General features: G+C 39.4%; 1 protein-coding gene across 3 annotated transcripts in view; it reads left to right on the forward strand.

The window, feature by feature from the left end:
* The window catches only part of LOC120798257 (neural cell adhesion molecule 2-like), a 403,203-nt gene that overhangs the window by 340,794 nt on the left and 47,855 nt on the right, over positions 1-14,554 (forward strand). For all 3 annotated transcript variants that reach the window (XM_040142421.1, XM_040142420.1, XM_040142422.1), the window contains exons 6-8: positions 1,244-1,361; positions 7,665-7,834; positions 14,328-14,473. In XM_040142421.1, coding sequence (XP_039998355.1) covers positions 1,244-1,361; positions 7,665-7,834; positions 14,328-14,473 — 434 coding nt within the window. The remainder of the gene's footprint in view (positions 1-1,243; positions 1,362-7,664; positions 7,835-14,327; positions 14,474-14,554) is intronic.

Below are 14,554 nucleotides of genomic sequence, written 5' to 3' on the forward strand. Positions count from 1 at the left end.
GATAAACATGAGTGTGCCATAAAACTGTCATTTCCTTGTCACTGCAAAGGCAAACAGAGAAAAGACTGAGCCTGCGCTCCCTCTGCTCGGCTTTTACGGAATGACAAGATGACACTCCTCAGCTGATTGGATGGCAGGGACAGGCTGTGTGTTCCTGACAACTCTCAGCATATACTATTGATAAAGTCATCAAGACCTCTGCTGTTCATCAGCACTGTTTTTTGGAGAAGATAATGCATTTTTATACCAATTTACCACGTTTTCATAAAAAGTAAGCTGTGGTGTGTCTGCATGGCCCACAGCATGTGAAAATATATGGCTCATGTTTTAATAACGTAAAATAAACATTTAAGTTTTATTGGTTTCTTGCATGCCTGTTTGTGTACAAGAATTTAGATTTATTTATGTATGATTTTTTTTTTCAAGCATTTTAGAAACAGAATATACAAAAGCTCAGACATGTAAAATCTCAATAATAAATTACGGTGTCATGATTCAATATTGAAGGTTTAAAATTGTAAACATAACATTAATTGCATGATAGAATAAATGTTTTTTTTAAATGTTAATTTTTGCTGTTATGACGTTGATGTTGACCACTTAAAATCCAATAAATTTTTAATATTTATTTGTGGCCATGATAAAAATAGAGCATATATGACAAACCTTCGAGAGCAGACGCTTTCTCAGTTTGTATTTGCAAGTCTGTTAAAACCACTACCCTTAAATTCACAGCAGTGAAGTGCTTCTAATTTTGAAAGAAATTGGCCAAGACAATATGAACAACGGCTTGAGCTCAAGCACTTGACAGGGATTGTATAGTTTATTCACAAAACAAAAGTGCTGGTTTTCACAGACGGTACAGTTGTGTTTGATGTTGACACACATTTTCTGCCTCGCCATTGTTTATGTGCAATTACCCGGCATTTCTGAATCAGACAATAGTATTATGGTTTCACATCACTGTGTTCAGCTCCTTTGTGTTTTTACCAAAGCTGGGTCAAAATGTTACTTTAAATCCCCATGGGATTACCGACACAAGTAGCATTTTCAGTGAGTGCTTTCAGGCCACTTACAAGGCCAATTTATTCCATGTGAAAATACTAGCTTCCACCATCTGGTTTCATAAAGACTGACATTTCCTTTAGAATATAGTGACATTGTAGCCTTATTAAGTCTCGGGATCTAATGACAGCATTCCTGTCTGATTGTGTTATTTTCTGCTCTGTCTTTATGGTTGCAGTCCCTCCGGTGTTGTCAGTGTCCCAGCAGTCCTTCAATGCCACAGCTGACTACCAAGAATCAGTCACCTTTACTTGCATCACCTCTGGATCTCCTGACCCCGTGGTCACATGGCACAGGTACCTTATCCTGCCTTAATACCTTGCACTGCTCTCTGACACACAGCTCAGTGAGATATTGGACAGAAAAAAAAAAACTGGTGGGCCCTCGAAGATCAACGATCGCTGTATGCTGTGCACAAGTTGACACTGCTGCTGTAACAGCCTCTACTCTTCAGGGGCTTTCTTCAAGATTTCAGAACCTGGCTGCTTGGATTTGCCCATTCAGCCACAAGAGCATCAATGAGGTTGGGTGCTCATGTTGAGCGATAAGGCCTAGATTGCATTGGCATTCCAGTTTATCCCAGAAGTGGTGGTTTGGGACAGGACCGGGTTGCGCCATCTATTCATAAATCCATTGCTAAATTTAAACCTAAAGTCCTTTGTAAGTTCTTAGTGACTAGTAACTAGTTTCGAACTAGTAATTTACTATATCAGGTTGCACCAGTAAAACTTAAGAAATGTCTTACAGAGTAAAGACTGTGTAAATCAGTTGCTAGGAAACATCTGTAGCCCCACAGAGCCCATTGAAAAGCACTGGGAGCAGATGTTTGCACACTTTATTGAGGTCTACCTATGCAGATTAAACCTACCTCCAGATAATGGAGCCTGCAGATCATATGTGCTACCACGCATAAAATGGATCCATCTTCACTGCCCATGTGTGTGTTAATGTTTCCTTTAGACGAAAATGCCCACATATGTACAGTTGTGATTTTCTGGTTACGGCTCGAGCAGATATTCTTTCACATAGAACTGAGGAATTTATAGTCCACCCTCGCACATTGCCCTCAGAAACCAGCCAATAATATCGCACGCCACATAGCAACAGTGTGAAAATTTGCACCTGGAGAGCATTTGACACCCCACTATCTACTCTCCAGCTCGACATCAAGTAATTAGCTCACACCCACTCAGCAGACAATCCTGACAGGCTACTTGCACTTGGGCATCTATTGATAATACTTTATTGGTATTCCTATGAAGTTCATACTTTTTCCCATAATGCACTTTTGTTTTTTTCTCCTATCTAATTCATTTTAATGGACCATTGCAGTGTTTTTCATATTTTAGCCCATTTCGTACAAATCAATTATACATTACGAGCACATTACTGCTGACTGTTTCTAAAGCACACAGTAGCTGTACTTGCATGGACTTGAAACCTTTTTTGACCTGATCCATCACAGTAAACAGCATGTCAACTTATGTTTGTTTCTTTTTTTTCAGAGTTACATTAATGGAGCATCAATTGTTGATGATCAAATCAAATCAGGTTGCAGTTACAATGCATTACCACACAACAATGACGCAACTTTGATGTGATACATGGTTGACAAGAGACATCAGACATGGTTTCTACAGTGATGTATTTCATACCTCAGGCTTTTTCTCAGGTTTGTGTAAGTTGTTTTTCATGCTGTACCCAGATGAACGGAAATCAATGGCTGCCTGGAAGGAACTATAGGGAAACACATTCATAAATCTAAGTAGGCTTTGAAAAATGGTGGTAGGTAAATTTGATTTGTAACAAAGGAACTCAGAAGTCTGTTCTAAAACTACAGCGCCAACGGTGGCTGAGGATTAAGAGTAAAATGGTGGCTGGTAGAAGAGCTTGATTGTGCTCTAGCTGCTTTTTTTTTTTTTTTTCCCCAAAATTTGCAGCCGTTTCAAAGAGGTGCAAGTGTGCAGCTTGTGACCAGCAGGTGTAGACCAGACGCACAGCCGGAACTGTTTGAGTAAATTTATCAGAAAGATATGCAGAAAAATTTTTCAAGTTCAAGTTTTGCCTGTTGACGTGGTGGCATATATGCACGTTTGTGCACAAGCACATTCACAACAGGACATGAAAAACAGTGTATCACTCGAAAAAATGGCTGGAGGGACCTAAATTACTAGTTACTGATTAGAAGTTCATTAATTTCTCTCAATCTTTTCATGTTCAATAATTGCTCTTCTCATTTGATATACCCCTACCGTGCAGATTTATTTTTCCTTAAACAATGTAATGTTAGTGCCCCATATATAGCAGGTTCAGGTAGAGAGCGTACACACTGAGTGATGTTGAAAGAGTCAGAATCTGCGCATCAAAAGGTAAACAAGCAGATATCTGCATTTAGATACTCATCACTATAAGCTGAGAGGTCACATATCGCAGCATTTAACCATTTGACAGGAACGTTGTGACACTACTGTACGATATACTGTGAAGTATGTAGTTAGACCGGTGAGGTGAGTGTGTCACTCCTGGATTAATGTCACATTGTCTCCGAGAGTAATACAGACATATTGAGAAGTGAAGTGTCTGTGCAGTAGCTTGAAAGAGAAGTCGATCATCGCAAAAAAAAAAGCAAGGCGCTGCGTCACTTTGCGAAGTACAAACAAAATTTAAAGATGCAGCACAGCTGGAAACAACCTCAGCTTTGTTAGCGTCATTCATCTTGCTCTCTAGATTCCAGCCCAAACAAAAAATTATATTTACTCCAGGGTGTGTTACCTTGTCTTTTCATCAGCAGAACAAAACCAGGAAAATGTGATTTTAATGATTTAACAGTATGCATAATATAACACAGCAAATTTCACAGAAGTGATGGACGTGAGCTGATGTATTGATTCATTTTTACTTTCATGTTGAGACTATGCATGTGACAGCTTTGTTCCTAAACGACTTTTTCACTCACTGTCTCTATTTTGTATCATAATAGAAGATTGAATTATGTTGTTGCGGTCATTACAAAAGGCAATTGAAATGAGATACCTGTTCATCTGTAGATAATGACATCTTGATTTTACGTGCTCAAATCATACACCTAGCCAGACTTAGGATGAAGGGGACCTACTGAAGGATCCACAGCTGTGTGTTGACACCATGATCAGTCTCGCGTTCAAAGAGCTACAGCTAAAAGCTGACACACAGATGAGGTGATTGTGACCAAATAAGGAAATTCTCATTGGCACGATTACGTTCCTCTGTTGTGGAGCAGTTTATAGGGTTAATAAGCTAATAAGGCTAATAAGCTACGAAAGCTTCCTCCATTATGGACTCCTCGATTCCCCATTCCCCTAGAAGGTCAGGGACACGCGTGTTGCCTAAGTTGAACACAATGTGAAAAAATTGCACAAATTGACCTGTCCCGTCGAGATTGAATCCAGTTATCGCTTGACATGAATTTTTTTTGCCGCGAAATTTAGCCAATGGACCGCAAGTCTTAATAAAACATATTGTCTATGAATGTATGGAGCGGTGTTTTACTTTGGTATACCATACTGCATAAACTCAACCTAAAAGTTAAGTCTTTGTTTGCCCACTTCACTGTAATCCCCCCTTACTTTTTTTAATTCTGGCTTAATAAAATGTGAAACATTCGTCAAGGGCAAACGGCTGCCTCTCACTTTAGCGGTGACATTACTTCAACTGTACATCAACACTAAAATGAAAGTCTGCGGCGTCCACTGACTGTCAAACCTTACAGTGTATTCGCCTCCATTTCCCGGGTCAGTACGTCCTTCATGTCAGTCTGAGACTACAGAATTAAAATGCGTACATCACAATAAAAGAATCGACATGGGCATAAACAACAATCACGACCCAATTTAGTTTTTCTTTTTATGTCACCTCTCCCAGTGATCTCCCGTCTCCTAGCTGCATTTCCTGTCAGTGCGAGGTTTCACCTCGTCCTGTGTGCATCTTGGGTAATGGACTACCTGTCAGCAGTCAGTCAGTATAATGACATTCAGTGCTGCAGCCCGTCCTGCACTGTCCCTTTTTAAAGATGAAGCCTCTCTTCATTTCCTCTTTGGCTCGCTGGAGTTATTATTACTTGGCTTTGGTGTTTCTTCCGTCGACTTTCAATTATCCTCCCTCTCACTTTTCCTACAGTACAGTGAGGCCGGGGCATGGGCCTCATTACACAGTATCACTGCGTTCGGGTCAGAGTCTAGAAATCTCCCCATTTCAAATCCCTAAAATAATAAGGTTGTTTTGTTTTTTTCATGCACATAGACTATGTGTGAAACCATTGAGAGAAGTCTAAATATATTTAGAGGTTTGCATTATTCTACGCTCTGTGTTCCCATCGCTTTGAATTTAATTTGCACAATAGATTAAAAAACAGGGTGCCAGTTTCAGATTGAGGGGATTATCATCCATATTTAATGAACAGGTAAAAATAAAAATGTGTTTTCATACTTATTCTTCATGTTTCAGGGTTAAAATAGTAATTGGGTGGATTAGTAATAAATAGCAACTGATAATATTGCTATCAAAGCTGTGACCCATAAACAACAGCTCAGCTCTTTTTCTTCATATCCTTTCATCCAAAGCTTTAATCTTTTTTATTTTTAAGTTTTTATTCTTCCATTGAATCAGAGTTGAGAATGCTTTGGACACCTAGATTGTAATTGTTAAAGGAGAGGAGAACATAACTTGTTCATTTTGCCTATTCGGATTCTCTCAGCTGATCCAGGGGTGTTCAATCGACATGCCTCCCAGCCACAACACACGCCTACATGTCTGAACTCTAGACTATCAACTGTTTCCGCTGGATGAATTTGAGAATTCTTCTCTAAGCTTTACTTCTATTTTAAAGAGGTAGTTGGCTTTTTCAGCGATTTAACAAATTATTGTACTTTCTTTCATATTTTACAGATGAGTCTAATTCATGGATGCCTTATCTATCTTTGTGCAGTTTAATGTTACGTTGAACAATGCATTCATCCTGTTTTTGTAATATTCTTGGATGTATATGGAATGAAGTCGCAGCTTCATTTCCAGAGCCAAAGTTTTTAAGCTTAGCTTAGTCTACTTAAAGGTAGACTCATTAGTCTACCTTTACAAATGTTAAAAACTTGAAAATTTTTTTAAGTTTTTAGATTTTTAGATTTTAGATAAAAACTTTTTAGATTACAGAAATTACATTGCCATTTGTAAATATTGTTAAAAGATCAACATTAACCTTCATTTTAAGCAATCTAGTGTCCACCTGGCCAATATAAATTCAATATTCACACTTCTTTTAGCTCTTTTTTGGTCTCTACCAACTCCTTAGAAAAATATCCAGCTATTTGGCAGCAATGTGTTCCACTATGTGCTCTAGCAAGTCACTAACAAGAGAGAATGTGGTTGATGGGAGCGGTGCAATAAGACCAAAACAATTAGTTGAAATATCCTAAAAACATTCTGCTCAGGGGAACTGTAAAGCCGGGTGATAATTCTCTGTTGGTGTAACTCTGCAAGTGACCCCTTTAACATTGCCCATCAATCATTTTACCCATTGTTAATATAAAAATGTTGATTGGAGAAACTTTAAGAAAATAAACATTCATATTTGTCCTACGTGACTGTGGGTGCATGTAAACAACATGAGAAATCCCAATGCTTTATTGAAAATAGTGACTTTCTAAATTAGTTTGTTCTCCACCCATGCATCTTTTGAGGAGTTTAAAGATGTATTTCTATTTGTTTTGAGTGCTGGTGCTGCTTGACCCCATAGACATTCAGCTAACCTTTTATTTTTAGCCCACATGCAGATGGCATTATAAAGCACCTATGAGTTTGTCTAAATCTGTGTAAGCATGGGAAAAAAGTCAAATTTCCCCAAAAACTAAACAATCCCTTTAACCTTACAGATTACACGGACGGTTGAGCAGCTCCAAATAAACAAACGGGGGAGGCGGCAAACCTGCTTCACACCATTATGCTTCTGCTATGAAGCTTAAATATAGACATGGATCAATTTAGCAGTTGCTTTTTTCTGACTAATTTGACTTCAGAGTACAATAAAAAAAAATAAAAAAAAAACATTAAGCCATCACTGTATTCCACACCACACCGGAGTCATTTTGTGAGTGCTGCAGTCCATAGCAGAATCTTAACAACAACACAAGTGAGCTCTGACAAGATTCAAACATTGACTGAGAATATGAAGGTGATATTTTTCTGCTTGGTAGAGTTTGAGAAGTCAGAGCATGTGAAGAATGATGATGGCACACTACAAATGATTCATTGAACTATAGTTATTTCAATTACAGTATGATATGTCTATCCAAAACAATACTTTTATCACGCTTGAAATGGTCTCTATTAAAAGTGCTGTCATGTTCTGAACTGCTTATGTGCTATAGATAAAAATAGCTTCAAAGTCAAACCATCTGCACTTCTTTTATGGGATCAGTTGACATCCAAAGTGTGAAGACTATACATCTTTAACATCAAACGCGCTGCAGTTTGAATTTTGCGGAGGTCACTGTCAGGTGTGAGTCGGTTGCCATTTTTTCTTCTCCTCACTCATAAGTGGTGTCGGCTTCTGCTTTTTATTTGTGCAGGAAAGGGCAGCAGCTGGAGCCATCAGAGCAGTATATTTTCACCAGGCTGGAGGGTGGGCGTAGCATGTTAACTATCCGCAACATCCGACAGGGCGACGGGGGTACCTACTCCTGCAAGGCCACCAACAAAGCAGGATCTCAGGAAAAAGAGCTCTTCCTCAAAGTGTTCGGTAAGTGTCTCTGCAGTATTTGGCTGAAAAGGCTGTGATTCTAAAAGACTAGTAGGAAATGAAGGATCATTACATGCCACTGATATATTTGGAGTTTCAGGTTAGAAATTAAGCAACTTACTATACTGAGTGGAATTAACCGTAATATAAAACAAAGCATTCAGTAAAAATGTGACCCTTTCTTCAACTTGCTTAATGTTGTCTCCGATGTAAATGATGTAGTTCAAGCTGACCAATCACAGTTGTTGTATTGTCCACGTGAAATCTCCTTAGCTGCTATGGCCTCAATGTGTGGTCGCATTTTTGAGGAGGTGCATGTTAGCTACAGGTTATCTACAGCAGGAACATGCGTAGGCTACATTTGCTACATCACAACCTCTTAAAGACAGTTGAAAAAAAATTGACCAAATTGAGACATGTCTTTCTGGAATTCAGTTCCCTATTACTTTGGACAATCCCAACACCTCACTGTTAACCATTCATAAGGACTGTTTCTTCAGTATAAAGCGGTTCCGAATTACATTGATCTCCACTGTACTGCAACAAGTCCCCTAACCTAAACGACCGCATAGGTCCTGAATCGACTCATTGGATCCTTTCCTGAATGACCGCCCCTGTGGCGGGAGGAGAAATGCCAAAGATAACCTGGTAAAAATCACAGTTGAAAAATAAATAACAAACCCTTTTATGGCGTGTCAATGCTATGGTAAAGGTCTGGTTTTAGCCAAAACAAGGTGGTTCGGTTTAGGGAAAGATCATGGCTTGGTTTAAAATAAGTATATCATTTAAAGTTAGAGCACTTTTGTTGTCATGGTTACAATAATTAACATGTGGTTAAGCTGATAGAACAATTTTCGTCATGGTCACCAAAAAATGTTATAAGCATTGCCCATGAACAGTGTTTTATGTTTATCCATAAAGCTTCATTGTGAAGACCTCCACAAATTTACATTTCATAAAAACGTCTAAATATGGTTCCTCCACCCACCACTATAACATCTGCATCAATGTGATATATTTCTCCTGAAAGGAAATGTTTCATTTGTTGCTTCATATTTCATATACTGCACTCCTCATAAAAAAAATCAATTTATATTTTCATAAAACTGCTGGCTACTTCCTCACAGATCACTCTGATAGTGCATATTCCACTCGTGAAAATGTATGGAGATTTGTGCTCTAGTCATCAACATCCTTTCAAGATGTGAGAAGCGCTTGTTCTTCAAAATGCACATTTAAATGAAGAAGTTAAGGGGGAGGGAGGAGTTCTGCTTTTCACTGTGCTGTGGGGAAATGCAGTTGTAAGTTAGTTTTATTATCCTTGACAGCACAGGCGGGAGGAGAACGTTCCATTTAAGTTACACGAGGTGTGTTTGCAGGTGTGTATGTGTTCTTTATTCATGTTTAGGCGTTGCAACACACTGTCAGACTCAGTGCTTCGTACTTCATGTCAGTCATGTTTCCACCAGGTTTTTTGTTTGTTTATGTTTTTCTATATTCCCCAAACAGAAAATGCCAGTCTCCTTCCTTGACAGACATAGTTTAGCTCATATTTCAAGAAGGGCCAACTATACTCTCATTTCCTCAATGCTATTAAAATATCTTAGACGTGGCATTTAGATTTTGCACTGCAGGCATTTAAATTATCTTCATATGCGATGATTTTAACATGAATATCCTGTTAAATTTTAAATTCTATAATCACAAACATTACAAGCAAGCTTTGACAGTGGATGTACAAATGTCTCTTTTCTCAAATGTCAAATTACATGAGGATAGGTGATAAAATGAACTAAAGCAGTGGGATCTTCAGCCCAGAAAATGAGATGAAAGATATGACCAAAGAAAAGGGTAAATTTATACCTTGAAGTTTTCATGTTACATTAGAGGATAGGGAATGAGCTGTATAGCTGCAGCAGCTGCTGGATACTCACTTTCACAGATGGGTTTCAAAATGTAGACACATGACCATGTGTTGCCACACACAGGTTATCGTGGCAATTAATTGCTCGAAGCCCGTTTCATTCCTGTGTCACATTCATACACTTCAACGCCTTCACATCTGGGGGTCCAGTATCATGGCAGTGTGCCTTCTGGCTGCTGTGTAAAGTTGCCATAGCAGCCCTTGAGCTGTAAATGCCAGGAGTGTTAGTCCTTCCGGCTACTATCAGTCTTCAGGGATTATGTCAAGATGTCTTGACTTTTAGGCTCTGGGATCAATCCACCATTTCCACTGTAAAGAAATAGCTACATAGCATTTATCAGTTGGTTTATGCTAGCCGGGTGGCTCAAGGGGTGCTTTGTTGGTCGGTCCGGCCTGAAATATTTCCACAACTATTGGATGGACTGCCATGAAATTTTGTGTGGTCTCTTAAGGATGAATCATTCTCACTTTTCGAGCGCCTGTGACCTACGGTTACCCGTAACACCTTTCTCTGCAAAGGTCTGTAGAGATTTTCGGTGACCATGGTAAACTTTATACCTGCTAAGCCGGCGCGGGCCCTTACAGCCTCACAGAGATGCTTATATGAGCTGTCGTGCTTCAGTTCAAATGGGAAGGCTGATGGAGTTGTAGACTGTCGGTCATTCATTGCCTTAAAGGGTTTTTTGTTTGGTGTTGTATTTTTCATCATTTCCTCATAGAAATTCCTACAGCGGGTTCAGAAAGTATTCAGCAACCGTCACTTTTTGCACACTTTATTGTGTTGTAGATTTGATTCATAAAACTGCCATTTTGCCCATCGATCTATACTGGGTAACCCATAATGACAAAGTGAAAATTGAAACCACTGTTACTGTAGACAACAGTCAACAATGCAGTTTGATAGCAGAGGTTTTTTCATCTATCTGAAGCATCAACAGTAAATGTCAGTTTTGGTAAAAGAGCAAGATGCTTCTTTCTAAATTCTCCCTTTTGCAGCAACATTTAGCAGCGATACAGCAAGAAATTTATCAGAAGAAACAGAGATACACATCTCTCTGCAGACAGAAGCCTCAACAGTCCTCTGCAACCAGCCACAGTTTGCACCTTCTAGTTCTGTCGTCAGTGGCCTGTGAAAAACAACATCCTCCTGTTTTTATTTTATTTTATTTATTTTTGTTGACTATAAAACACGTAATAAACCATTCACTGTTCTGTATGAAAAATGTAAGCGGAACAAGACAGCCAAACATAGTCAATTTCATCAATTTTCACCAGAAAATAACTCCTCGAATAAACTGAAAATCACAGACTGGATACATATATATATATATATATATATATAGAGAGAGAGAGAGAGAGAGAGAGGAGTGTCTGAGGGTGGATTTTTCTGTTAAAACCTCTAAACTTTGTAGAGTTACAAGAGGTATCAGGGATAACTGGAGAGAATCTATGCTGACATTTGCGTTGTGGATCTGTACCGCCATAACAACGCACATTATTGTTATCAGATACAGTCAATACCATATTTTGTTTTTCTGATATCTGTCAGTGGGAGGAATGATAACTTTGTGTAATGTCAAATATTACCGTAGAGGGAATGCAGATGCAGGTCAGCTGCATAAGAAGGCCTTTTCCTGCATTAGCTGTCTGCAAGCGGCTATGAAATGTCAAAGTAAACAACACTATTGTTTTCGGCTTTCTAAGGCAACAGTGAGTCAAACTGTACTAAAACTGTAGTTATACTGTACAGAACATATCAATAATGTCATTATGTCAACACAGAGAAAATTAGTGGCTTTTATCACAGGTTGAGGGCAAGACTGAGCCTTTTTGTAATGCATAGAGTGCCAGGCTGACACTATGAGGTAGCTAAACGCAACATTTACAAGTATAATTATTATAATACGTATAATTATTGTAATAAAGGGTAATTATAGTTATTAACAAATGCCAGAGTAAAAAAACACTTGTTTTTAATTATACTAGGTTAATGAGAAACTTTAGAAGTTAATTTATATTTACAAATCAAACTGAGAAGAATACACTCTATGCTGTAAAAATTCCCCAAACCTGGAAGGTCAAATTAATTCAGGATTTTTATCTGTTAGCACACAAATGCTTCTCAGTTCATTCTCATTTATAGTTGAAATGTTTTAGATAATGTGTTTTTAATAATGTTCCCTTCAGAGTGGTTTTTGCACCACGCTTGATAAATGAGACATTTTCCATCTAATATTTGCATGATGAAGGGCATCTGGGGCAAAACGGCTGCAGATAAGGTGGTGATGAAGGACTGGTCCAGACCGGTCTCTGTACTATTAACGGTTTAATCTGTGCATGTCCATGGGAGTGGGATGGGGTTTTGAATGTGCATTTGTTTTCTATTACTGAGTGAAAGTGTCTGTTTACACGTGTATTTCTGATGCCAAAAGCCTTTACAAGGTATAATAGATGTGGACGATCATTTAAAGTGCTCCTCACTTCTTCTTCTCCACGGAAATCATCTTAACAAGTCATTTAGTCTCACTCGGAGGCTTTAAAGCTTATTATTCTTAGCAAAAGAAAAACTTCAATAAATTGAGATAATTTCACTTGTTCCCACTGCAGCTTCCTTTTGTCTCAACACAAAACAGAATCAGGCAGATTGCTGCACTATTATGAAGCAAATGCCACTTAATTCTGGAGGATTTTTAAGTCGGATTATTTATTTTACAAACAGCTGAGATTATCCTTGCTTACTGGCAAATCTGTCTGACTTGTTGTAGGAAAACAAGATTTTATGACTCAGTTGTGGACTAAATAACTCATTAGGGTTGTTGTTTTTGTTAGTGCTGGTGCAGGAACTGTAGGGGGGCTGTGTTTATTGTTAAAAGATAAATTTCATTTATATAAATTAGGGGCTTATTTTTATGGTTTTAGACATCATTCCCATTGGATATGGTAATATTGTACTTGCAAGGTTACTCGCTGAGATCTCAGAACACATGCAGTACATAAAAAACAATGTCTGACTAAACAGTTTTAAAGAAACCAGGGATGGAAAAACTGATTTCTCCAACTGTCTGTTGTAAACCCTCAACACTGTTTACAGATTGACTTCCACGTTTAACGTTGAGCTGTCCTGCTTTAGTGCAACCTACTTCAGTGCAATGAGAGGTTAATGGAGCACTGTCTTAGTTCAAGCGCTGAAGTTGTACTTTATTCCTGCTTTACCATCAGTGGCTCAGCTATCAGCTGGTTAGCCACCAGCTGACTAGTAACATCCAGTCACATTAATCTGTTAATGATACACACACACACACACACGCACATATTCCTCACTAAATGGTCAGTTCCTTGACCAGTTAAGTTAAGTATAGATAATCTTGCTAAACTGATTATTTAAGACCTGTCTGATTGTCAGACTGCTCTTTTTTTCTCGTTCTGTTGGACGTTGTTGTAGTGATATTGCCGCTTCCCCAGATCTTGGTGAGTTCAACGGTATAATAACTGATAGAAAAGGAAGCTAAAACTGACCCTTGTTGCAGTTAACTGTCATTATCCTTTAAGAGCAGAGTTGGCATTAGGACACTTGCACAGCGTTGTATACAGTGGTTACGTAAGGATCTAGTCTTAGAACATTGATCTGTTCACTGAACGTCCTTGCAGGAATGGTAATATGTGCGTGGGCACCTGTGTCTATGTGTGACCCCATGTTTTGACAAGTTCCCAAATTCCCTTGAGATTGCTCCTCCACCCCAAAGTTGGAGCCATGTGAAATTGCCCAACGCTCCTTGGATCCCCCTGGGCGGTTTTAAAAGCCTTCAGTACAGTAGTCACAATTTTCCATTCATTTCTCTTTTCCTTTTAGATTTTCTGCCATGCTACTTTGCAAGCACCCTGTTAAGGATTTAAGTGCGATGTGTGTGGGGGGGGGGAAGCAATTCATGATTCATGTGACATGCTCTTGTGCCCTTGACATGCATGGTGTTTCAGAGTTTGCTTAGCATCTTATCAGGAGGAGGCGAGCAGGGAGCAGCCCCCAACGGCACGCTTTTAAGCACTTATCGTGGTGCTTACTCTGTGTCAAAAGCGAATCACAGGGTGCAGGAGAAGCATCCTTCCAGACAAAAATCTATATTTATTTAAAACAGAAAAGGGGGAACGCACACAGAGGTAGAGGCGGATTCGATGTGTTTTATGCTTTAAAACTTTAGCAAAGTCAGTTTTTTGTGCTGTCATCTAGGCCAAGATGTCGGAACAAAAAAGGCCAGAGGGCATGCGTTCCCGCTATGCCTGACCTGGAGAGTATGACTGCAGTGCATAAATGATTTTGGCCTAGACTGTCAGTGCCAAAGTCATGCATCGGCTCTGTGTTTAAACCCCATGGTATAGCCTACATCGACCCTCCCTTATGAGTTAGATCATGGACAGTTTCTCTCCTGCTCACCCTTTGACTTCCTCACTTCTCTCCTAACATCTCCCCCCCCCTTTGCCTTTCAGACTGTTCTTCTTTAGTCACTTACCTGTGTTTTTTTTTTTTGTCCCTTATTCACTCCTTCCTCCCCCCTCGTCCTCTGCGGCCACCAGTCCAGCCCCATATCACCCAGCTGAAAAACGTGACAGCCGTGGAGGGCAGCGCTGCCATGATCTCCTGCGTGGCTGAGGGCGAGCCTCTGCCCGACATTTCCTGGAGGAGAGCCAGCGACGGCCAGACCTTCGTGGACGGAGACAAGGTAGAAACTGCCAGAAAGTCCATCTGGCTCTGTGTGTGTGTGTGTGCATCATCATAAAGCATGGGCCAGGGCTATGAGTTT

The sequence above is a fragment of the Xiphias gladius genome, chromosome 13 (assembly GCF_016859285.1).
Source record: "Xiphias gladius isolate SHS-SW01 ecotype Sanya breed wild chromosome 13, ASM1685928v1, whole genome shotgun sequence".
Classification (NCBI taxonomy): domain Eukaryota; kingdom Metazoa; phylum Chordata; class Actinopteri; order Istiophoriformes; family Xiphiidae; genus Xiphias; species Xiphias gladius.